Source organism: Labrus mixtus, chromosome 3 (genome assembly GCF_963584025.1).
Source record: "Labrus mixtus chromosome 3, fLabMix1.1, whole genome shotgun sequence".
NCBI classification, from domain to species: Eukaryota; Metazoa; Chordata; class Actinopteri; order Labriformes; family Labridae; genus Labrus; species Labrus mixtus.
In genome coordinates this window covers 15983892-16010751 of record NC_083614.1, presented here as the reverse complement: position 1 = coordinate 16010751, position 26860 = coordinate 15983892, and the positions used below count along the sequence as shown (strand labels likewise).

The 26860-nt window shown below is 38.5% G+C and overlaps 2 protein-coding genes across 2 annotated transcripts; both read right to left on the bottom strand.

The window, feature by feature from the left end:
* Positions 1-515: 515 nt before the first annotated feature.
* abhd17ab (abhydrolase domain containing 17A, depalmitoylase b) lies at positions 516-10226 on the bottom strand. Its single transcript, XM_061033286.1, has 5 exons — positions 9457-10226; positions 8356-8726; positions 7278-7472; positions 6222-6401; positions 516-3760 (listed from the first exon to the last, which is right to left on the bottom strand). Exons 2-5 carry the CDS (start codon positions 8718-8720, stop codon positions 3535-3537), a joined length of 966 nt encoding a protein of 321 aa, XP_060889269.1. The 5' UTR covers positions 8721-8726; positions 9457-10226; the 3' UTR covers positions 516-3534.
* Positions 10227-11708: 1482 nt separating this feature from the next.
* Positions 11709-26815, bottom strand: zgc:77486 (uncharacterized protein LOC405808 homolog). The gene is made up of 6 exons (XM_061033282.1): positions 26679-26815; positions 25346-25545; positions 24856-24967; positions 18458-18585; positions 17615-17722; positions 11709-15379 (listed from the first exon to the last, which is right to left on the bottom strand). The coding sequence occupies exons 2-6, from the start codon at positions 25503-25505 to the stop codon at positions 15231-15233; spliced, it is 657 nt and encodes a 218-aa protein (XP_060889265.1). The 5' UTR covers positions 25506-25545; positions 26679-26815; the 3' UTR covers positions 11709-15230.
* Between the last annotated feature and the right edge of the window lie 45 nt (positions 26816-26860).

Sequence of the window (26860 nt, the reverse complement as noted above, 5' to 3'; positions counted from 1 at the left end):
TATATATATGTGTATGTGTCTCTGTTAACTAATGTACACTTTATGTTGTTGTTCTTTGTTCTTCACTGTGGTTTTATGTAAATGTGTATACATGTGAACCAACAACCTGTCAAGAAATAAGCTTAAGGCTACACTTTTGTATATTTACATGTTTATGCTTAATGTGCCTATTTTAAATAAATACAATATGTCTATTTCTATATTTCTATTTGCTCACTTTATTATTCTCTCCTTCTTGTTTTCCTTATTTAACTCTCAATGTTCCATGTCTTTTATCATCCTTTCACTGAAGTTAATGTATGTTGTATGTTTGTGAAGAAAGGAAACTATCCATGTATGTGCATTGGACCTACAGTTTCCATCATGCACTGTATGCACACCTCTTACGCATGCTTTTTAAACCAAACTAACAGACTGACAAGAGAAGGCAAGTCTCTGCTATGTTACTGAACATTACATTGAAGTTAACCACATTTATGATACTGAAATAAAAAGCACAAAACAGGGAGCGTGTCGTTTTAATCACTGCTTTCTGATTATGTTTTATTAACTCCTTATTCTCTTTCATTCTTGGAAAAAAAGACAATCTTTGAAAACTAGAAATGAGTCAGAATAATAAAAAGTGAATAACAATGTGCAATGACAAAGTGAGACCCACATGTGTGTTAGAGCGAGAAGTTCCTAAAAGAAGAATCAAAGACAAACATGAAAAGCTTTTCATTTGTGGTGTATGAAGCTCCTCTGTCATTGTTCTCTCATCTTCCCACACAGACCATTTTCTCTTCAAACCAACTCTCGGCTGTATTGCTTAGTTGTTCTCCTCTGAAAATGATCAATCTTTACAGCTTGAAATAGAAAAACCGAAAACACACCCTGGTTATTTATGCTATTCAAACTGTGCTGCTGAACATTTCAAAGCAAACATGATATGATGCAACATTATTAAGAAGAAATCTGAAAGAAAATACAATTCAGCTTTATGCAAATACAATGTACAAGGGAAAAAACAATCAGACAAACCACTGAGATAAATTAAAAGGTAACAAAAGAGCTTCAATATGATCACTGTGTTCTTTGGTTATAAAGATGAACATTAACAGCAGGTACACAGAGTGAAGCGCCAAATAAAAAGTTACACTTTGGTTGAGACATACTCAAGAAAAACCTGACATTTCCGACCTCTCTAAAGAAGCAGTCGAAAGTCAGATTTCATCTTAAAGATGTAAAGGTGCTATGCTTGATGATGTCGATGGATAAATCTAAATTCACTCTGTTCAATAAAACAATAAATCCTCAATATGTGTGGCCATGTTTTTACTAGTTTGGGTTAGGGAGGCAAATGCAGTGACTTAGTAAAATGTGCATGTTCTCCCACTACAGCTCTAGCTTGTACATCCTGCCTGATTATTAAAAAAGACCATTAGTGAGAGAAATAAAAGATTTTCTCACATGAGGAGTCGTGGATCTAAAGTAAATCTTATGATCTTAAGTTTATCTTTTGAGTCCACCCAGAAACACTGAAGCAGGACAGCTAGCTGGTATGATCCTGTCGCATTTTTATCATACACTGATTACTTTTGTTTCACTGGAAAAAAAAAAGTTGTACAAAATGGGGTAAATGACTGTAATGGTTGATCCTTTTATATATACTGGACAGATTAAGTACATGAAAGACAGTATGGGACCTCTCCTAAATGTTGCACCAGCAGCTGGAACAGGTAGTGCAGTACCACTCTGACTGGATTCTGTGTAGTAAGATGAATAGTTACCATAACGTTATGCCAAAAATACATTAAACATTCAACTATTGAGTGGAACACACAGACCGATGTTATCTGCAGTTCTTGTAAAGACTGTGAACCAGTGAGGAAGGAAGAGTCCTACAGAGATGTGTTTTCACTTCCATCTAGTCTCTTCGCTGTTCACCTCTCGTGTAGCGAGTGAGTGGTTGTGGAAGAGCATCGTCAACTACTGTTGTGCAAAACGTCGTCTGGATGTATAATGCTTAAATGTCAGGCCCCACTCTGTTTCTCTTTCTGCTTTCAAACATTGAACAATAGTGTTTCATTACATTGTGATATAAAGTTTGCTCCTGTGCTTATCCATAAAGGTGGAAATGATCTGTATACAGTCAGAATGTGGAGCTAGAAAATTATCTAATTTTCTAAAATCGGTTTGTTTTTTTTGTCAACAATCATAAAATACATGATTAAAATGAGAAGTTTTTATTCACTCAAGTTGATAAAAATGGCCCTCAAGATTGAGAGCCAACCAGCAAGACGGCTGTCGGAGAGTATTCAAGGAATAAACACAATCTGTATGCAATAAGAAAAAAACAGAAAAAGGCCCTTTAAATAATAGTGTTGCCTCTCTGTTCCAGACACTGAGGGAAACAGCTGTGACCTACTGGTGTGAGTGTGAGACAGAAACTAGATGAAGACTCAAACTAAGCCGAGGACTAAAAGTCAGTTACTTTAGTTAGCAGAGTTTTTGTTCTTTTTGCTGCTCCTGAACTTCTGTCCTTCTTTAACAAAGCCATACGTGATGCAATGAAGACTGCATACAGAACATAATCTAATTTTCTCTGTACCTCCATTTTTTGGATCGTGATTTTTTTTTACTTGGATAAAATGAAAAGAAAAGAAACAACACCTCACACAGGCTAAAAAATATGACATCTTTGCTCGAAGGATCAGAGGAGATTAAACTGACTAGATATAAAACATAAAGAGACACAAACAAATGTGGGACACTAATGTAGAGTAGAGAGAGGGTTACCTGAGCAAAATGTGGAGTCAACTAAACACAAACTGAAACACACAAAATTCAAATTAATATCGATGCATGTTGGTAAGTAAATATCAATAAGGGACAGGATATGAGAAACACTGTTTAGTACAATGCAGTCCAATGCATATATTCTAATAAATTCAAAATGATAAAACAATTAAAGCCACCTCTGAGCAGGAACTGATGCATGATTTAAATTTGATGACTTTTACAGGAATTTCTCATAGAAGACAAAAGTAGAGAGCTTATTGAAAATCCCTCGGCTGTTTTTGATTAGAAACCAAAATATTTACCAACACATGTCAGACGCACATAGTCACCCGTTCCACTTGGGTTAAAATCAGACATGTACGTTTACAAGCTCTTTGTGTAGGCTGGACCATGAGGACCTCAACATAATCGACCAAGAGATTACCCATCAGTTAGCTGTTCTTGTGTCTCTGGTCCGGATTATTGCACAGAGAAGGAGTTTATATGCTGCTATGTATCACACAACACATGGCAGCTGTTTTGTTAAAGTGACTACTAAAAAAAAAAACAAGAGTCTAAATGTGACAAAGTAATTCACACTCACACGTTTAGGATGTCTATGAACACACTTCCTCCCATCAATCCATGGTCCACCACAACAAATGAAGACCTATGAGTATTAACACATAGTGAGCTGAGGAACACTCTTCATTTTTGATGAAGCTTGAAATGGGCCAAGAGAATGTTTGTTGATGACGATCTTGTTGGTAGTGTTCAGGCGTGCTGTGCCGCCAACTCCTGTCCTATAAAGCGGCGCAGACGCTCCAGGTACTGGCTGTATAATTCAATGTCGTTGTGTCCCGCTCCCTCCACCCACAGAGGCTCCACGGCCTTGGGGCAGCGCTCGAACAGCGCCAGGCCGTGGGAGAAGTCTATCACCTCATCCTCCGTCCCATGGATGATGAGCACCGGGGATGAGATTTTGGAAACTTTCTCAATGCTGCAGAGAGGGAAAAAAAGGAGGACATAATGAAAGAAAGGCGAGAATAGAAAATATTAAAAGAGAAGAAAGGTGGAACTCATAAAACACGGTCTCTTTGAATGAAGCCATGAGTGACATCATGGTCAGTCAGTGTGTTTGTAAAAGAAGTCAGGGAAATATATTGTTGTATATTAAATGAGAATATCGAAATTTATCTACAGAACGTTGTCAGTGGCCTTGAAACTTTTAGGTTTGGCTATGAAGGCTTTAGTAATATTTTTGTGTGAATAAGTTATATCAATGTTAAAGAAAGCAGTAATGTCCTTTAAAGTTTGCCAGCTAACCCATCCATCATGGCAGTACAGTTTGACCTTTTGGTTAGCCAAGAATACGACCAAAAAACAACCACAAGCCTTAAAATTTGTCCCAAGATTAATACAAATTAACTTAATTATTGCAGAACTGGATTGAGAAACACATTTGCTTCCCATGGCATATAGACATACTTTACATAAAAACAGTGGAGAAAGATATAGATATAAAAAAGAGAACGAGAGATACCAGCTGCTCACTCTGAATGTGAACAACATGTGAACACTGGAAGCTTTTTCAGCTCACCACACACACAGCAAGGCTTTCCCCTGGTATCCTCACCGCCTCTGCTCCTCACCCACTTGTACCATCTGGGACTAGACTCTGTGTTCAGGCTCGCATTGGCTGCTACTGACTCTCTTTAGATTCAACCACTAAAACTGAACCAACATGACGACAACAGAAGGATAGGGCCTCACTAATGAAAGCACTGCTCTGTGCGTGAGGGAATTGTTCGGTGGGCAAGTTTTCAAAATAAAAACACAACAATACACAACACAGTAGAGTCAGTGTACACCCACATTACAATCACACATGCATGAGGCACCAGATCTCTACAGAGTAAGAGGCCACAACAGTATATGAAGCAATAAAGGAAGATATCACAAGTACAGGGCCAAAGCAAGCACAAGCAGCCACCTTCTTATTAAAACATTTCCATCACTTCCATCCCGACTCTCTACTGATACACACGTTTTAAAGGCGGAGCCCAAATAAGGATGACAATGTGCACAGCAGAACAAAGTTGGAACTCACTGGCTGTAAATCAAATTATGTTGTTTAAATTAAAAATAAATTATAATTTAAATCTTTTAAGTCCTTAGCATTGTTTGATTTTAGTCTACAAATGTAAATTCATTGTAATTGAATATAATAAAAAACTGAATAGTAGATTAAACATAGAGTAACAACTTATCATTTCAAAGGTCAAATTCACCCAGTATTCATCAGATGATAGCAGGGTTCAGAGCAAATACTCAGTCATAAATGAGGCCCATGTTTAGTACCGTGCTAGTGTTTGCTGATTAATAAGAGACAGGGACTCTCGTTTATAGTCTATAGTTTAATTGCTGTCTAGGTGTGTTTTATTGAATGCTCTTACTTTCATATCTGGGATCATAGTACCTGATTTAGTTCATGTGCTAACAGTACACGCTCTGGAATAACAATAAACCTACTAAAATAGCTACTTATCCTAACAGATAGGAGATGGTCCATACCCATGTACACAAGGGCCTGGTCGATTTAAAAACACTTTATAGAACAGACATCATTATTTACTGCTACATGAGAGAATCTTCTGAGAACATGAAAGTGTGTCCTGTGCTACCTTCTGGATCTATTCAGCAGTATTAGACAGAGTTATTTAAGAAGGTGAGGTAAATGTTGATGTATGCTGAGGTGGTTTTATATCTGCCTAATGATTAAAGTGTGTAAGCAAACTGTACTGTGACATCACTCCTGTATGATAACACAAACCTCTGGTGAGTTGATTCTTTTCTAAAACATTACGGTATTTGGAAGACTCACTAAAATGTGTATATATGAAAATGAGATTAAACAACATGATATCAACCCGACCAAGAAGAGACACATATAAAACTTGAATCATAGCACTAAAAGTGAGAGAGTGAGAGAAGATGAGCGGTTCTTTCAGTGCAGATGTTTTTTTTGGGGGACAAAATACACTTTCAAAAAGTGAAAGCAGCATTTACGCTTTTCTACCGGCAGATATGTAATTATGTGGAAATGCCAACTGGCAGCAAAAAAAGTTTGTGAGCTTTATGTATATGTATTAAGTTTACAAGAACTGGTATTTAAAGATTTACTGAGATGGAGAGAGTCAGAGTAGAGTTAAAGACCTTGTTGGAAAGAGAGACTTCTCTGACTTAAATTTTATCAGCCAGTAAAAATAACTAACACAAAACCTTAAATGTGTACACTCAATAATCACAAGCCCTAAAAAAATATACACAAATTAACACATAAAACGTAAACATAGTTTTGCAAAAATGTGTACTTGTAATTCTCTTTTTCTTGATGAGGCTGATAAACATGAACTGAAGATGTTACGAAGTAAAGATACCAGTACTGAGCAGAAACTTACTTTGGAAAAGCGTCAAAGCAATATGTTTTCTTTGTGTCGGGAAAGGCCACTCTCATGCCAGATGTCAGAGGTGAGTGAAGCACCACAGCTGCACACTCATACCGGGACGCCAGGTCTACAGTGGGCACTGTGCCGATGCTCTGTCCATACAGGATGATATTCTCTGGGCTGATCCCATACCTGGTTCACAAAAAGATCAAATGAATACTTTCATAGTGCACGATAATGGAGGTTGTAGCTGTACAGAAGTGACAGATATGAACTCTAGCATGTTCTGCTATTTTTTTTTTCCAAGCTGTGATTTGGAAATGTCAGGGGAAAGTTATTTAAACTGGAATCATTTTCTTCTAACCTAACTGAAACAATCCTTATAGCTTTACCACGGTTTGACAGAAAACTTTCATTTCAACTTTTGGAGCACAACATATAGTATTTAAGATATAATTATGTATATATATATATATATCTTTGCGCACAGCAGAACATTGAATCATGCATTGAAAATGAACGGTTATTAATAACTATGCAGAAATGACATGATGGAAAGTGACAGCTACACCAGATTTTAAATTCAACTAAACCTACCCGTAAGTCAATGCGCTGCAGCGTCATGTCTTCCCGAGGCTACAGCTACATTAAGGCAGCTCCGCTTTCACTAATGAGACACTTTATCATGCCACAAAGTCCTTGAGAGACACCTTGCCCCCCAGCCCTTTCTCTTCATCTATCCATCTTCCTTCTTTTTTCATTCCCACGGCATCTGTTCCCACTCTGCTCTGCTCTCTTCATCCCAGCTCTTTTTTGATGTCAACCTCTGCCACCTTGGCATCTTTTTCTTAACTTGACTCTTCTCTACTTATCCCCCCCCCCAACACCTTTCGCTTTCTTCTACACAACAGAAGTAAACCTTAATGTGAAGAAAAAGGTATCCACATATGTAACAGGGCTAATCTAAACATAATGAAAATGCTTCATGTCACAGGAGACACAAAGACAGCGTATAATAAATCATCCCTTGAAGGACACATGTGGTAGGGCAATTAAATCCAGGCATACCGTGTACGCAGGGCATGCCACGCAGCATCTATGTCTGCGTAGAGGTTCTTCTCAGTGGGCTTGCCGGTGCTGACACCGTAGCCTGAGTAGTCATAGGAAAAGATGTTGCAGTTGATGCGAGTGCCAAGGCCAATATAGAAACTGCTCATCTGGCCCAGGTCCACAGCGTTACCGTGGGAGAAGAGCACTGTAAATCTGAAAGGGCACACAGTAAAGGCAGGTTAGACTTAGTATAGCATTAGTTTGCCACATTTGACTCTTACTTCTAGACATTTTGTACAACCTGAGAGGCCGAGTATCCACTATAAACGCTGGCTATTTTATTCATGAACGCAAGTTGTGCTCCAGGGGGAAATCTAATACTTCTCTACACACTGACTGTTTTGAGATCCTCTCACTTGTTTTGTTTATGAACTGATACAGTCCATGGCTATGCTCTTGGCTTTTCCATTCAGAATGTTGCATAACAATGACTATGCCATATCAGGTCTAGCTTGGATTCATTCTCCTGTAATACAGGATAGGCATAAATACATGATACACAAAGCCTGTAACACAAGCTTGTCCATGTCTATTTAATTGATCGGCTGAATTAATCAGCAGCAGCACTGTGCACTAGGATTGGAATAAGACTAAACTGAAAGAGTTTTTCTAGTTCGGCTTCGTATGTGATCGCTTCTCAACAAACCTACTGGAGAGACACTTCTGACTCTAAACACTGATTACCTGTTACCGAGCAGGAAAACTTTTTTTTTTTTTTTAACTGTGACGATTGGCATCATCAGATAAGATGCTAGTTAAAAATATTGGTAAGAGTGTGTGAAACTCAAAATGTAGCCCGGAAAAGGAATGTCGGGATAAAATGACTTAAGGAAAAGAGGAACTGTTCAAAATAACTGGTAGAGATTCATGGAAAACCTTTCAGTAAGCTTGGTCAAATGGAAGACAAATCCAGGAGGTAGACTTGGATGTCAGTAGAAGGAGTGGAAGTGCTTTGGAGGAAGTGTGACACATACTGAAATGATTTAGAACACATGAAGAATGACTGTAATATGCAACCTTGGCTAAAAACACCCACCTTGCATTGGGAACACAGCGAATGTACATGCAGCCAACTCTGTTCCCCCGACTGGATCGAGTGAGAAACACCTCTGTCGTATCCAGCTCTCTCTGCGTGTACTGAAACTCTGCGCGCTCTGTAAGGTGTAGCTTCCATCTTCCCTCCACAGCGCTCGCAGCTCCGCTTCCTGAAACCGATGCGCCACTCCGCGCTCGCAGGCTGGATGTCCCAAGTGCCCCTGGTGCAGCAGAGCCTGCGTCTGGGTCTGGTAGAAAGGCGTACGTGGGTTCAGGGGGCAGGAAGGCGAGCTTGGCTGCGATGCGACTTGGGCAGGGTGGGCAGCAGAACAGGCAGCAGAGCTCGCTGAGAGAGAGGCCATTCATCCTTCACTGTGCAGGAAGATGACAAGAGGATCACTGTGTTAATGAATACACATCCTCCCAGTGTTGGCACAATGAGATACTTAGTACAATTCAGTCTGTGTACGCCAACAATGATGATGAAAAGGTTTCTAAAACAGCAACACTGCAACACAATAAGCAATTACACATAAAGCATGCCTCGACCATTGGCTGTATTTTTTATAATCTTTGAATCACTTTATTAATTATTAATGTAATATTACTTATTTTTGGCTACAGGCTATATTGGCTATTAATGACCTAATGCAATCATTGGATCATAAATACATATGCTGAGAAACATTCAATAGCCAAAAGCCCAAAGTGACTTGTACCTATTGTTTTTTTGTTTGAAAGAAATACCTAATTCTTTTAATTCACACGACAGAAAAATAGAAAACCCAGATTAGTGAGAGGCCGGAGCCAATGTATAACATCTCTCCATGAAAGATGAAGAAATCAATAACAACAGCTGCTTATTAATTTTGTCAATTAACTTAAATAGTAATTAGTTCAGCTTTAAAACAAGGTATTTGTATACGTCATTAAACGACCTCAGCTCAACACTGGAGGTATTGATATCTGGTGTACTTCAATGGTGCATATGGTCCATTGCATGTAATATTCAGTAAACAATAACAGACAAATCAATGATGAAAATGATTACTGGATGTAAGACACTCAAGGACATAAAATACACGAATATAAGTTGACCTACCTGTTGAGCTAAGATTTTATCTAGAGAGAAGTTGTGTCGAAACAAAGGATTTTTGTTCCACTTCAAACACAGGATCCTGTCTGTAAAGTGCTTTGTCAGCAAAAGGAGGAAAAACACCCTGAAGACTAACGGGGAAGTGTTATTTACAAAGTATATGCTGTGTTGTCAGTGCGCTGATTTTAGTCCAGATCACATCCATTTTGTCCACTTGTTGAACAGCCGACGAATGACTGTGGATGTGTCGCGACTGTACGCAACAATGTGTCTGGATATGTCAGAAAAACAAAGACGAGTTTATTCAGTTTACTTCTGATGACAGTCAAGAACAAGCGTTTCAATGTAGTCGCGACCTCAAAGTGACCAAAACAAACTCGACAAGATTTCCAATTACACCCACGCATGCAAAATAGCGACTCCCTCCTGTCAGTATGACTACTATATCAATAAAAACGGCACCGATGAGACCACTTTGTACAAAGGCAGAGGAGCTATCTGTCTGCGTGTACCAGCTAATGCTACGCTGGCTTAAGCTAGCAAGAAGACATAAACACGACTACTCGGTTTAAAAGAACTGCTGGTGCCTTTCTCTGAAACCTGGAGAGACACACAGTCAAGGCTCAGAGCTCAAAGTGGGTATTTGTCTCCATTAATCCATTCTGCAGGCATGCAGCGTCCCCTCTGACTTTCTAGACGGCGTCCTGAAATGTTTAATTAATCCATGGACGTACGGTGTTTTCCTACTTCTCTGCTTTTTCACCGCATCCGGAAGCGACAGCTGACAGGATGTGACGTAATGATTTTCCATTGGATAAAGGGAAATTTATCATGACGTAGCCTGAGAGATAAAATATTTGAATTTAATTGAATTTAACTTCACTATCCCCTGTGACTGGTGCTCTTGTTTCATCACAGTTACTTCGTGAACTTTAAATATTAACCTAAGTTCTTCTGAGCTCTGTAGTACTTATCTAATTAAAAATTAGATGCATTTTATTATTAGTATAGTTGTAATATACTTATATTATGACTATATAGAATTGCCTAATTGATATCGGGGTGTATTGGAAGTACACTTGCTAAATCGATTTAAGTATATACATCTAGATTTCCTCTGGTTATTCATGTATTATTATTATTATTTTTTTTTTTTAATCATTATTATTTATTTATATGTTTTTGTGTCTGTTTGAAACACACCACAAAATGTTCATGTTGACAGTGGATTTGCTTGTAAAGTTTATATTTTCCTAATAAACAAATCTTTAAAAAAAAAAAAAGTTAGATGCATAATACAAATATTTCTTACAGATTATTTACTTTCCATATGTAACAGAAACTCAATTTACTGTCTTAAAAACTGAAACAACCTTTCAGCTTGTTATAAATCTAACACATGATGGCCTAAAGAAATGCTTATTGCAGGTTCAGCACAACTACACAGACGCTTTCAGTTACTTTGGCTGACTACACCCTTAAGGTTATTCTGTTGAGCTACCGTAAATTTGTAAAAAAAAGAAATGTCACTAAACTTTAGAAAAATGGAACATTATTAGGCACATCATTTTAAATTTAGCGTTGGCAGAATCACTGTTACTCAATTGACAAAAGGCATTAATGGGAGCTTTACATTTTGTATATTGAAAAAGAGAAAATCAATACAGCTAATGCTGGGTTAACTAACTTGTAACACAGGATATCATTTTCTAACACAGTTTGGACCATTCCTGATTTGAAATTCCCAAATAACGGCTTCTCAGCACATGATAATCACTTGGCAAAGACCTCAAAGGTAAAGTATTTGTAATTTTACCACATTCATTGACTTACAAGTTCTTGCATAGTAAATTGTGGATTGAAGTTACTTTTCACATGTTGACCTTTATGTTCCTTTTTTCTTTATCTTGGGATGGTGATAAATCAATGTGACTTTATTTTGTTTTAACTCACTTCATTAAAGTGTTTTGCTTAGCAATTGATCTTATAGAATACATGAGCTGAACATCAGGTGGTGGAGTTTAAAGTGTACCTTCAGTGTTTTCGCTTAGTTTTTTGAAAAAATAAAACACAAACAAATACAAAACAGTGGGGCAACAGTAATACATGAACTGGAGCAAAAACTAATTCCTGAATGCTTTAGATCAAACTATACTCAATGATTTAATTGTCTACATATATGTTTTAAGCACAAAAACGGTGTCTTGGTATATTGAGTCAGTAACCCATAAATGCATAAATAAGTAAAAAAAGACAAATTTAATTTAAAATAAACTTTGTGAATTTATTGTTTTATACTTACTCTTACACATCATACAATCCTAAATCTTGAAAGAAAAACAAAATAAAAGATATCTGGTGGTGTTTCTGGGGGACTGGAGTGCCAAGGGACAAGAACTACAGCTCTGTGAACATTGTGGACTTCACTTGATGCTCTTCAAACTCATCTTGAAAAACAATGAGCCAAGTCATCGTCATTTTACTCGACTTCTGCAGTGAAACGGAACTTTCGGATCCCTCTGATCTGACAGGTTTATCATCGTTATCAATCAAAACCCTTGCACGATGAAATCACTGATTATGAAAGGTTGTGCTAAAGACAGGATCGAAGACATCAAAACTCTATCAAATAAAAGTAGAAGGAAGAAAAACATATGTACTGATAATATTTTGATTATTCAGGTATGGTTGCCCCTAACTGCTGGTGCCAAGCACTCATTATAAACAATCAAAACTATTCTAGTAATCCAACTGTCCCAAATCACATTTGAAAGTTTGGCCTCCATCCTCTGCTCAAACAACCATTATCAGCGCCACTTAGTCTGATAAATTGCATTACGGTTTACCATGTGAATTATGGTGGATTACATTCAAACTGCTCATGTTTAACTAAATAAAAGAGGGGGTTTGATATGAGCAGTCAATAGAAAACAGCAGTAGTAAACCATGAGATGTTCACAATTTACACAGCTGAACAATCATCCCAAGTGAAGGAACCTCTCCTCTGAAATGACTTTCTATCTGTAAAGGAAAATTATGCATTTTGTAGACATTATTTTGTTATGGTCATAAACCCAGCAGGCAAGCTTCAATTTTCTGCATATAAAGATACACATTAGGGAATACCAAGCTTCAGAGGCTCCCCTGAATATGACAATAGTTCTCCTTGTACATGATCATCACTCAAGACTCCCTACAACCCCTCTGAATTTTCACTAGTGATGAAACAAAGCCAGTGGCTTTAAAATGACCAATTTATCTGAGAAGAAAAGGCTCAGCATTGGCACGCATAGTCTCAAAGCCATTTTGACATGTCCATCACCCACACAGGAATTTTCATGAAAGCCTATTTTCCAATCAAAGGTGCCAAAACCAAACAGACCCTGCACAGCATAATAATCTGTGTAGGGAAAGTGTCACTCACTCCCCTCCAAAAATCTGCAATGCCTCATTTAAAAAAAAAAAAGAAAAAAAAAAAAAAGAAGCATACTTTGCAGTTCTTGCTACTTTTCAGCAAGCTCTTTCATACATATTTATTGATCGAGATCGAGCAACATTTACAAGAAAAGCTTTCGATAACGAAAAGGTGAAGCTTCAAAGACTCCTCTTCATCTCACTGGGGGCCTTTTTAACTTTCAGAATTATCAATATGCTATGAATAGACTTCAGTAAAACTATAAAAGCAGGGGCTTGGTTAATGGGCAAATAAGCAAGGTTTCTAAAGCTTATAGGGGCTTCTTAATGATCTGACTGGTTTTGTAGAATAGAAGCTGAACAGCCTGAAGGAAAGACTCATAAAGGTCAGTAAATCAACAGTCACTAGACATTACATAGGTAATGATGATGTGGTAAATAACTTGTAATAAAAGGGGAATAAGATGGGGGAAATCTGTTCTCTAATGTTTTTTTTTTTATAATTATATAAAGCACTTTGATACAAATAGTACTATTCTTTAGCTTAGTCCCCCACCTTTATTAACTGGCAAAAATCTACAATAAGAGTATACTATATGAATAAGAGCCTTATGGTATTTACATTTGGAAAACAAAAATTGTAGAGTCCTGTTAACTTGAACATTGGTGGTTCCAGCCATGCATTGTGCTATTGCTGTGGCTTTTATAACACCTTAGCTTCGTTTCAAACTGTGCAGTCCCTTACAGAACCGTAACTCTTGAGCTGGACTGCACACATGCATGTTAGTTTGATCTTCCTAAAACTAACGAGCAAGAAGCGTCTTCACAGTAAGGACTCGTCTGACTCGGAGCACGTTGTAGAAGAAGCACTGCAGTAGCTAGATTGTTGCAATGCTTCAGAGGTAGCATTGCAACAATTTTGACTGTCGCAGGTGTGTTAATGAGAAGAGAAGCTGTGACCCAGGTCAGTTTTCATTCAGCATGTGTCAGTGGTCTGCTGGTGGTTAGAGAAACATGGAGTTCACTCAGACTCCATAGAACAGAAAATGGCATTCAAGGAGAACACTTCATCCTACTAAAACAGGATGTCTCGTATTGTCTCGCATCGTCCCATAAAAGGCAAGCTCTTCAGAAAACCTGCTGTAAAGATCAAATATAAACTGCAAATGACCCAGATGCTGAACAAAACTGAGTAGGTGTGGCGCATTAGTTGTCTCTCCTCAGTTGACACACTTTGTTGTGCTGTGTTTCCAAATCCAAAACAGCGGAGATTTTGCTGCTCAATTAAAGCTGTAATGGCTTAACCGGACTCTACCCCATGATGTCAGAGCTTGTGTATTTTCTACTCAATGGTTATATAATCAAGATGGAACTACTTTCATATAATTGTGAAATCTTGATGATTTGCCGACACATGCTGCCAATCCTCCAGCACAGACCAACCAAACAATAAAAATAAATAGAATGCAATCACACAATTCAAGCTAACTACAATATATTAATATAGATCTTCTGATGTCATACGCTCATTAAAACAGAAAATAAAATAAAATAAAATAAAAAAACACAAAGTTCAATCACACAGTTAAGTCAAGGTTTCCCCTCCCCTTGCCCTCCCCTGCCATCCCCCTCTAATAATTGTTCATGCACCCAATATCAGTATGATAAGTCATTATATCAAAGAGAAACATTTCTGGAAATTGCTGAAACTTGGGGGTCTAACATGTGGTGACCCATAGAGAAAAGAGGTGGGAAGAAAAGAAAATGCCAATTTGACAAGAGGTTGACATCATTTTCAGTCTCGGAGACAAATTTATATTCCAAAGCCCTTAAAAGGTCTCGCTGATAAATTAAATCCCCGGGTAAGTTTTTTTTGTTGTTGTACTTGCTAGACCTAAATTGAGCTCCGTGCCATTTTCCAGGCTGTGACACATTCCTTAACAGCTTGCCCCTATTTCATGTTAACTACCTTACAGGGATTGTATAAAAATAAGCTCACACCATCCTCCAAGTTAAGAAAACAAAAGGGGTAAAATCAAAATGTCTCCCCTCCCCACAGCAACACTAATGTCCACCTAGCCTGTACGGCTCTCTCCCCAACTCTCAAGCAAATATGCACACCCACACACACACACACACACTTTCATACAAACACACACAGAAACACTCAGGTTCAGCTGCAGTCACTAGTGGAGAGAGGGGAGATGCTAGTAAGGGAAGAGTCTGGACAGTGGCTGCGACCTCACCACCCCACCCCACCCGTCTTAGACTACCATGAACAAATGAAGCCATGATATCAGGTGTTTTCATCCAAGTCGCCATTGTTCAAATACACAAAGTCAGGGACTTTTTTTTGCACTCAGTCCTCATAACTTCTGAATTTTCTCCGCCACGACGATGGGGTTCTCCTTGCGTATGCGGGCAGCAGCTGCACTCCGGTAATCATAGGGACAGTCGTGTTTGTCAGAGTAACGGTGGATGGCACAGAACAGGTTGCCGCAGCGACAGTCAAAACCTTTGGTGAAAAACAAAAACATTGTAAGTCAACATTGAAGCCATATTATTGCGCTCATTGTACATTAGACAAGTTCTGGTGCAGTGATGTCCACAGGTTGAAAGGTTTATACTGTATCCGTATTATCTGAGAACACCAAAAGCTGGGCACTGGTAGGTTTCTTTTTTTGATTACTTTTACAGTTTTATCGCATTCCCTGTCACTTTTACATTTGAATGTTTCTAAGAATTCTGTAGAATAGGAAACCCTTTACACAGAGTATAACAGGACATGAATAACTGACCTCATGAGGATGGTTTTCATATATTATTAACACGTGTTTTGGGGGCAGGAGCATGCCTAAAGTACTTATTAAATCTTACTTTTCAACATTAAATGGTAACTTATCTCTCCTTTCAGGTAATCCAGTTTGGCAAAAAGATGGAGGCCAACAGAACACTGTGAAATAACTTGGACTGTGAAATGCACCACCAACCTGCAGTATGTTGCTCTCTGGACCAGTGTTCAGTTGAGAGAGAGAAAAAAACACTCCCCACACAACCATGGACTGGGGTGTCAGATATTTGTTTATTTGTGTATTAATGAACACTCTAAACTTCTATAGATTATAATTTATTTTAAAATGTAGGATTAAAGCAATGAAAAGAGTATTTTGAAATGTTTAGAAAGTTCTAACAGTAAGTTTTCCAGTAGCAGGCAGCTGAGGGAGCTGTTGGTTAAAGTACAGTCGGGTATTTTCTCAAGTCTTCCTGTGACGTGACAAGAGGACTTCTAAGTGATTCCTTTCAAGTAAACTAAACATGATTTATTACCGTTTGGGCGTCGAAGTTCAGATGAGAATGTGTGAAGGAATGTTAAGCACTTCATAAAAATGTGTGTGCCATTCATTATGTTTGTAATTGGAATCAGAAACTAAAAGACAATAAAAGCAAGGTGCCTTTGTACAGTCCCTGTGAAACACGGCCAACAAGAAGGGAATAAGGATCCGACTTTAAAACAGAAGAGAAGAAGAAGAACTGACCCAATGTTCTAGGTGACCAAGGAAAAAAATTGGCATTGGCAGTGGTGAAGCGGATCACACTTGATCCATGATCGGTTCAGATCAGCCCCCAGGGTTTGAGCCACACAGGATAAGCAGATCAAATTCTTTAAACATGGTGTAGCCTATAAAAAAAGCTACTGCTCAATCCCTGTGCAGAGTCTGAGTGAAAAGAAGCAGTGTCTAAGTAGTGCCATGTAGACCCGTTATACATATAGGAAGACATTTATATATCTTTCTCAGACTCTCACACTGAAACAAAGTAACCATACACAATGAAATACCAACGCCTGTTCTAACGCTGCTTCATCTTTTCTCCATTCACTCTCACCCCATCTGCTATCATGCAGTAAACAGCTGGTGGCTTAGTGTGACAACAATCAGTAGCTTTACGTTAGTGATATTACAGCCTGCTGTAGTGTGTTGCAGTAAACTCAGACAGAGCCGTGGGTTCACTCCAAGAACGAAGAATATATAGTTCCTTAACGCACGCACAGCGTTTGTGGTTAGTCTGACTCTCACAACTCACTGCAGCATGATGCCGTTTTCTACATTTTAGTTTGTTCTAAGATTTCAAAGCACTTGCTAAATACAGAGGGAGTTTAGGTTTCTCTTACTGCTTCTATTATTATTATAGCAGCAATGTGTTTAGCCTATAGTGAAGAAAAATAGAGGATGTGAAACATTACATAGATTCATAGTGGAGCATTTTTATTTGCAGTGATGATGTTCAAATGCACAGTTTGATTCATGTTTTGATGAGGAGTGTAAACATTTCATTTTTTTTAAATCTGAAAAAGCAAACTGTTCTGTTAACTGAACCAAACGATTCGTGATCCGTGAAACCACTACTCTGTGGCATCTCTTTAACCCAGGAATATCAGCCTTTCCCAGATTCATGACAACACCAATAACACTTTGATCAGTTAAAAGGAATACATTTGCAAAGTTGTCCCCTCCTTGGATGACTGCATTTTGCTTACTTTAAAAAGAGACTTGTAGCAGTGCTCTGAGTGTAAAAATGATCACTGTGCGGAATTTCAAAGTCTCTCTGTGATTTTCAGGAAAGAACAGAAAATTAACAAAGCAGGTTCATGACTCATAAACCTTTGAACCATGTCAGTAGTTAAGAATAGCACTAGTGTGTGCGTGTCTGTGTGTGTGTGTGTGTCTGTGTGTGTGAGTCTTTTCCTTACCAGTAAGGCCCACTTTCTTCCGGCAAGAGAAGCAGCGGTTCTTTTTCTTGTTTTTATCCGGAGTCTGGTCACTATCAGACAAAGCCTGTGCCGCTTCCCCTACTGGTTCTGTCGATAATTAAACACACAAACAAAAACTTTGTTGACAAGATGATTTATACATCACTGACATAAGGATAACTATTCGTTTAGATCTTAAGAGCTAAAAATGTTTGTAAGTAGAACCCAAAGTAAAACATTCCAAACACATTGAAAGAGAAGCTACGTAATCCATCTGTGGGTAAATGCAGGTTACTGCTACAAGTCAGTCCAAGATGTAACCTTATTCATCCAGTTTGAGAAAGACGGTATAATGTACATTTTATAATTCAGGTGTATAGAGTCAGTTAACCATCCCCATTTCACTGTCTTTTCACTTTTACACATCTCCCTGCCTCTTAATTAGTAGTGCCCTCCATAGCTGTATGTTGGAACTCTGTTTGTACTGTGGGAAATAAAGTGATTTTTGTTGTCATGACATCAGAATTTTTAACTTCGAAACAATAATAGTCAAAATCAAATAACATCAAAATAACCGTTTCAACACCATGGCAACAAAACAAAAACGTTTAAGCACCTAATATTGGTTAATTTGTTTTTTTATCAACACAAACGGTGAGCAGCTTTTCTCAACACAAACTTATACAATATATTTGTGACAATTTAGACAGTGCTCTCTGTCTTTTAGTTATAATGGGGTCTGTACTCACTATAAATAATGAAAATAACAGATCATAAGGTATCAAAAAGTATCAGCACATTTGGACAACCTTAGTTGCGAGCAGTGTTTCCTGTGATGTTTACCTGAGCTGCTGGAAGTACCCTCCTCTTCTCCCTCATCAGCCTCCGCTCGATCAGAGTCGACAGCTCCTGAATCTTGGGAGATGCTCATGGCTGTCATCTGTTGGGTTACTGGGCTAGGAGAGCTGGGACTGCCATCACAACAGGAACCCGAAAAAAAAACAAAAAAACAAAAAAAAACATTAATAATACATCAAAGAGCATAAAACGAGTCATTTTAAAAAGCATCAACCTCAAAACTAAGTGAAATGAATGTTGTAGTAAAGGTATGGCAGAGACATTTGTGTATATTTTGTTAATCTGCAAACTTGAGCTAACCTTGTTCTTGTTGCCATCTGGAATTACTAATTTGTGAAATGGAGTGAACATAATCCAAACAATGACACAGGCTGTTTTAACTACAGATACAGCAAAAAAAACAGAAAAGGTTTCATATTTGGAATCTTTAAATGTTCCGTCTTATTTTACTTTATAGACTACATCAGTGTTTTGTTTGGTAAAAGACTTTTAATTTCTTGGATCGAAATTCAGCACACACCTTCTAAACAACTTTATCTTAAGTATTTGGTGAGTGAATACAATCAGCCTTACAAGTTAGAAACAACTGGAGAGAAAACAGAGCAGCACATAAATATCAATTATCCATAATTACACTACAGCAGGCGTGACGAACTCAAAATTGGGGTCGGGGGCCGGATTTGTTCAAATGAGACCTCATGCGGGCCGGACTATCTCTACCAACATCAATATGACTCCACACTTGGATGTAAAGGCTGCCAGCTGTTTTATTTTTGTAAATAATTCAATACAAGGTACTTGTATCAATCAGTGAACACTGCAATGTATTGTAATGTAGAATGATATTAAGCAGAGAGGTTAACAGCAACAAATCTGAACAAGTCAGACACAAAACATGATGCTGTCCTTGCAAGATATTCACTAATGAGGACTTCATGAGACTGCAGATTACAGCTGTAAAACACATTTCTGTACTTGCAAAATGCATGTTGGCACATTAAACAACAGTACAGGACAAACAAGTAACAAATAGCCTTTAACGAGTGGTACACAAGTGAGTGTAAAGCTTGTGCACACAACTCCTAACAACAGAGTACAGTGAGAGAAGAGATAACAGGGATGAGTGAGGGAGAGACAGAGGAGGGAGGGACTTGACCAATTTGATTTTTGGCTGGAAGAAAAAGTCAAACTTACAGTAGGTAACACTTACATTTTCACTTGCTGGTTGACTCCTGACTAGTTTCAGAGCGGTTTTGTTTTCATGTCATTCACATGTCTGTGTGCACTACAGCTGACAGCACAGTTTAAACTTGTTTTGACTCATCACTGAGAAAGCCTGCTCGTATTAATGTGTTGCCACAAACATACTTTGCATCTTTGATGAAAACGCTGTGCTATTCAGGTAATTCAGTGTCAGTCATTATAAAATGATGAAATGATTCCAAATGATGAAAATGAAATGACTTTGACTTTGAACTGATGTGAGTTTATCCTTCAGTGTTGTGCTTAGCAGTCAGATCAGCTCCATGTGAAAATTCAAGTCCTTCTCCAAGAAAAGTCAGTCAAACGACTTTTAAACTCGCACTTACGCCCTGAAGTTTTCCTCCTTGTCCATATTACCGTAATCTACCTCTGATGTTCCTTTATGTGAATCTGGGCCATCTTCATGCATAATTGGAGGAACTAGGAAGCATTGCATACTGCTCCGTGGCTCAACCAACAAACCTCTGTGTGATATGTTACATCGTGTCTGGATTAGAATTAAATGTTCAGTTATATATTTTTTACCATCTGATGAGAGCTGGTGGTAAATGACAGTATTTCTAAGAAATGTCACAATTATACTTAGTGATCAGGACAACAATTTCACCTCAGGATGAGCTTAAAATAATTGATGTGTAAATAAAGTCGGTTAACATGCCTTTGACATTACTATTATTATAAATATCAGGAGTTAAATCAGTCGGGATGCCAGAGGCTCAACCTCGAGACGCACAAAATTTGTCTGCATGCGCGCAGACAGTTTATCATCCAGGATGGAAGAGATTGTTTTTTAAAAGGACGAGCTGCTTATTGAGGCTCACTCCAGGGAAGAAGCTTTGTTATTACCAGTGAAACAAGTCTCACGTTTGTTAAGAAAGGAATTCGGAAGATGGTGGTCAGAAGAAAAGTGTGGACAGAACTGAACTCCATATAGATGAGGGCGCACAGTGCAGCTGTGCGTTGGTGGTCAAATCCTTCAGCTGTGATACAATTTGTGCACAAATAAGACAAAATAAATACCAGCCCTTTCGTCTCTCTTTAAATACCTTTCAATCTGAGTCAACCTCTCTCTTTTTGGACAGCGTGTTTGCTGAGCTATCGTAAAGCAGCACAGTTTGCGCAGTGTTACTCCCTGCTGAGAAGATAGTTCAAAGATTCCAAGTTTTTAAAAAAAATGACTGTATCATAATATTTTAATATATTTACCTGACTTACTTTCCCAATTACACATAACTTAAATCAATAAGTTGAATATATATTTAAAATATTTGGATTTATAAAAATCTCAAATAAATGTTCTTCATAATTTGCCCTTTTTCCCCCCAAAACGTCTCGCGGGCTGGTATAAACCTGCTGGTGGTTTGGTATAAACCTGCTGGTGGTTTGGTATAAACTTGCTGGTGGCTATCGGCCCGCTGGCCATAAGTATGACATTACTGCACTACACGCACCAATCAGGAGCAAATCCCTACTAATTACACAAAAACAATGTCACAATGGGGACAAATGACTGCTTGGACTGATCTGTAGACTTTCTGGGGAAAAATAAACCCTTTACTAGAACAAGTAATACAACTTCTCTGATGATTGGACTCATTACAGCAGGCCTAATCTGTGTTCTCAGTGACAAACTCAGAAATAGAGGCATGGTCATTCATACTCCAGGAGAAATACCATAGGACTACTTTTCCGTCTTTAAGATTGATCTAAGTATTTGAACAAATAATGAAGATTTTTGGCTAAGGACACAAGGCTTCACTCTTTTACTCAATGCTTCTAAAAGCTTTGGCCAATCAACCCTAACACTGACCTGGAAGGCAGACTTCAATGTTGATTCACAGAGAAGGAATGGAATAGAATAATACACACCTTTGAAGAGATGTCTAGGGAATTTAAAACAAGACTTCTTAAATTTAAGATCTTAAACAGAGTTTATTGGACTCTGTCAAGGTTATATAGAGTAGAGTGTGAACACTCCCCAGAGTGCTGGAGACGGTAAATGGTAAATGGACTTGGGACTTGAAATGGCTTTTCTAGTCTTCTGACTAGACAAAGCGCTTTTACACCGCATGTCACACCCACCCATTCACACCCATGATAGTGGTCACTATGTCGTATCATCCATCAGAAGTAAGTAATCTCATTCATAAAACACCACTGAAGCGTTGCCCATCGGACATGTTGCTGGGGATTGAACCCTCGACCTTCCGGTTGAGAGACGACGACTCTACCAACTGAGCCACAGCCCATGAGATGCAAGGATGGAGAAGGTACATTGATGAGTTGTCTAATTAAGAAAGACTTTACTGTCCAAGTCAGTTTATTTTCGGGGACCCATTGGCCCTCAGGGATCTTACTCTGGCTACAGACTGCACTTATGCTGGGGCGCATGTTGATCGTTTTAGATTGGAAGGCTCCCTCTGTCAATCTGTGGCATAATCATTTCGATAGCCTAGCCACACTGGAGGGTCTATCATTTAGATTTCCAAACAGAGTAGAATATTACAATTTGAAATGGGAGCCATACCTATCTAAAATCAATGTTGCAGCATGAGGTATAGGAGCAGTAGAGGCTGGGGGAAGCTTATCTGTGATGGGTTTTTGATGCCCCCTGTGCCTTGCCTTTGTGTAGCGGAGGAATCGTTTAACTGTACTTTATCATCTGTTGTCGTGTCTGTCGCCGCTGATCATCATGAGCACTGTGTTATTTTATGTTGAGGTTTCTTGTTGTTTTGCTTTTTCTTTTATTCTCTCCCCCACCTTAGTCGTATTTTGTCAGATAGTCCCAATTACATTTTTTTCTCCTTTACCCTTATATACAAGTACTAAAGGGATTATCTGTCACCAATGTGCCTGTATGTACTTGATGTTATGAAAAATTAAATAAAATGTTAGTCCTAAAAAAAGCATAATTCTTGCTTTTTCAATTACCTGTAAGCAAGAATCCAGCAAATAAAGCACTTTATATATTATGAAGAACTAAAAAGGCTATTCAACTTAAAGACATTATCATCTTCAAATGCTTTTATCACCCATCACAAAAAAATATTTTCTGCTTTACTAAAACAAACCATAAAATAGCCTTTTTTACCAAAATATGCCAAATTGCAAAAATAAATTAGTATTGCAACAATTATTAAAACTATTAACTTGTATTTTTAATCATTTATTTTAGCAGGGAGAACCCAATGAGACAAGAGTCTCTTTTCCAGGGGTGCCCTGCAGCAATACAATAAAAGGCAGAACAGGAAAAAACATGTAAAATACAGTTAAAGTTAATACAAATACATTCATACACTCACTGATTTTTGCAAACCAACGCCATTGTTAAAACGTCACATTTGAAAGCAGTTACAATTACTTTCCTTTAGTAGTTCAGACACTAACTATTTCAGCACCTTAAGCACTTTTACACTTGAGCTTTTTCTTTTCAGGTAAAGGTTAAAGAGGAGACTATGATGAGATTTATTCTACATTTGTTAGGAAAGAGATTTATGACAAAATGATCTCAATTAACAGAAGACTGGCAAGGAAAACGATTTAATGATATCACTTGCCAGGACAACAGAAGAAAAAAAAAAGTAACTTTAAGAAGATTAGGCTAAGCAAGAAGTGCATATGGACAAGAATGCTGTGTTTAATTTACACATAAAGAACATCCAGATAAAAGAAATAAAACGAACATGTCGACTTCATATTCTTGGGTTCAATGATAATTCTTAGTAGACAAATAAAAAGAGATAGACATCTATCTAATGCACCACAAATACTTTCAATGCCTCATAAATGCTATTGTTGAAACAGGACTACAGTCAAGTTTATCACTGTGTAATGAGCTTAGCTAACAAGAGATGGAGATGTTTAAAATATACCATACTATTCTACATGAGCTCATTAAAACTGGCTGATAAGTTTTTATCAAAAGGCAAAGAGCACTAACTAGAAAGCTCAGTCAACGGGTCAAGTTTAAAATGTAAGAGTGGCAAAAGGATTGTTACATTCTCCCAAACGGTTGATATTGAGTGTGATCAATTGATTTTAATGATCAGATGATTGATCAATGTAATTGCTGGCTAAATCCAAAACTCAACACTATTTGAGGGGCTTTTTCAGTAAGTGTGTTAGCCTGTAGTGCTGTCCCACTTTGCGTGTGAGGGCTCTGATGTGGACATCAAGTTACGCATTTTTTATGAGTCAGCTTATCTGCAGACTTTCCTGACAGTTCATTGCAAGCTTAGTGAGGTGAAGGATGAGCTTGTCTATCCCCCTGCTGATTGATAAAGGTCCCATATTATGCAAAACACACTTCACCATGTTTTTCTAACACTAATATGTGTCCCTATTCTGTCTACAAACCCCTCAATTATGTGAAAAGTCCATCTTTTCCCTGCTCCACTTTCCAGAAAACGTGTGCTCAAACAGGCAGTTTGGAGATTTTCCCTTCATGACATCACAAAGGGCTGTAACCCCTCCCACATGTGAGTGACACTCCCACAGCTATATGTTTGTTCTGCCATCTGAGTCTGCCTTCTCACTGTAAACAATAGGGCATCGAGCGAGAAAGCCCGAGCCACCTAAGCCCTTCTAGAGAGGGGCGTGGTCAGACACAGCTCATTTGCATTTAAAGCTACAGACTAAGAGCCTGTTCTGAGCCTGGAGGATATAGAGGTGGGTTTAAGCAATATGTAGCCTAGTTTCTTACTTTTGTGGTTATTTATAGCACATTCCAAGATTGTTTGTGTTTTTCAGACAAATATGCACAGAGTACTTTTGATAGTGTACTGACATAGCTAAATACTCTAATGACATAGATATAAATGCATACTGGTCTTGGGCTTACTTAGTATTTATGGCGCATCTTCTTTCCAGATCTGTTGCCATTGAAGTCTGTGGGGGTTTAGTGATTAGGCTTTAGGAAAGAGATTTGGGACAGGCCTTTGTGCTGAAGAGAGTGATGAACTGATCTATTCATTATTTGATCAATTAAAAAGGTATTTTACAAATAAGATCAAATGGGCCATATGATAAGAAATACTTTGCAACAGTTGAGAAGTCAAAAGTGTCGAATTCTTCTCATAGTTACTCAATGTGAGCAAGTTCGTATCTGTCAGTCAACATACCTGGTTGTTTGTTCCTCAGGTGGAGTTCCAGCCACTTCTGTACTTGGCTCTGAGGTCGTACTCTCCACACTAACACCAGAAGTCCCCGGTGACCCTGATGGTGATGTAGCAGCTGTGTGGGAACAGAAAAGTCTGAGAGCACCACCAGCAAGGAGCTAGTTGTTTTTTCCATGAACATGAATGACTTTTAAGTAACTGTTCACTGAGTTTGTTTGACTACACCAATAAGATGAATTTTGTATTAATGTGAAACAACAGATGGAGATGTCACTCTCTCCTGCTGTCTGATGCCACAGTGTAGGCAGCTACTGCTGCCACTGTTCTCCAACCCCTTTTAGAAGTGTCCCCCCATGCCTATATTGTTTTTGAGTAGTACTCTGTTCTATTTTCATGTTTTAACCAACTTACAGACAAATAAAACCATATCCAGCACCCAGCTTGCGTCATACAGGTCATGTCTACGTATCCCATCACTGCACTGCTCTCCTACCTTTCTCTCCTGGGGGGCTGGATCTCCCCCCTCCCTGTTGTCTCTGAAGGTGTTCCTTGTAGCAGACAGAGCACATGCCGTTGGTGCGGGGGTTACCATAGAAACCACATCCCATAGTGCAAAGCATTGGCACCTGCGTCTGATTGGTCTCCTGAGCCATGCTCTGACAGAGGGGGTAAGGGGGATGGGAGAGGATATTCCTGAAAATGGGGTTGCAAAAATGAGTAAAAATGATTAACAATCACTTTTCAGCTTAATTGCCACTGGGTTTTATTCTCTATTTTTAGAGCTAAAAGAGCTTGGAGACTGGCATTTCAGCATGAGAGTAGTGATATAGGGCTTACCGGCTACTAATTGTAGTTATAATAAAAACTGTCAAGTCTGGTTCATACCTGCAAAATTGTGATCAGAGTGACAAAGTCCAGTTCTGCCACTAAACTAGAACTGGACGTTGTCACACCTAAATGACAATTATGTATAATTGATCAATTAATGTACCAATCAATTAATGTAAGAGACATAATACATCTGACACATATGTCAGAAAACGGCAGTAATTTAATGTAAATAGCCACTTATCAATATAATTGTCCTCCTGCTACCTTAGGGCATCTAGTTTTGAAAGTAAGCTATTGAATTGCCACAAAAAGTAGGAGCAATGAAGACAAAAGGCAGTGTAAAAAAAGAGACGAGCACAGGTCCATTTTAAAGTGTAAATTGCAGTCTGTGGAAATCCTAAGCTCGCTCAGCTATTTTTCTGCCTTCTTCCGCCGCACAGCGAGATGTTTTGTCAAAGTTAACAAAACAGGAACAAAAGCTTAAACACATCTTAACAAAACAACTAGAAAACTTTACAAAACCCCCTACAAACCAGTGGCCAGCAAAAGGTGAGCGTAGCATTAGTCAGAATGCAGCTAAACAACTTACAGCTGACTGTCCCCAGTAAGAGTTTGTCCGCAGCAGAAAACAATTGTCGTCCTTACATAGCTCAAAGCAAACACTGTAACATTAGCAGACAGCCCCACTAGATGTTTTGTCTGTCTGGCATTGAATACCAGAGCAAAAAGGAGGACAGAAGTCGCTTAGCAGCCTTTCATTATGATGAAAACGAAGAAAATAAAACATAACAGCGTCCTTAGTGACAAAGTGTAAACAAATGCTGTGTTTAAAATCGAATAAACGCCAGAGTTAGCGGGCTCACGTTAGCTGCACCGCTAGCATAATCAGGCAACCCCAAAAAAAAACAGTACGCTTCCCGACAGTGTTCGAGCTTGTTTGAAAGCGGTTTCACGCAGCGGAAATCTCTCGTATCGATCCAACAAGAAGACAATACCTGAAATTCAAGGTACCGGGGGCTGTCGACGACCTTGGGCTTCAGATTTATACAAGTTTTGTCCCCAGCAGAGCGCGCGGCCTCCTACCCAGCGCTAGCTCCCGACATTCGAAACAACGACCATGACGTCATCCTCAGCATCGATCCAGCCTTCAGTCAAACGGGCCAACATAGCAAAGTCC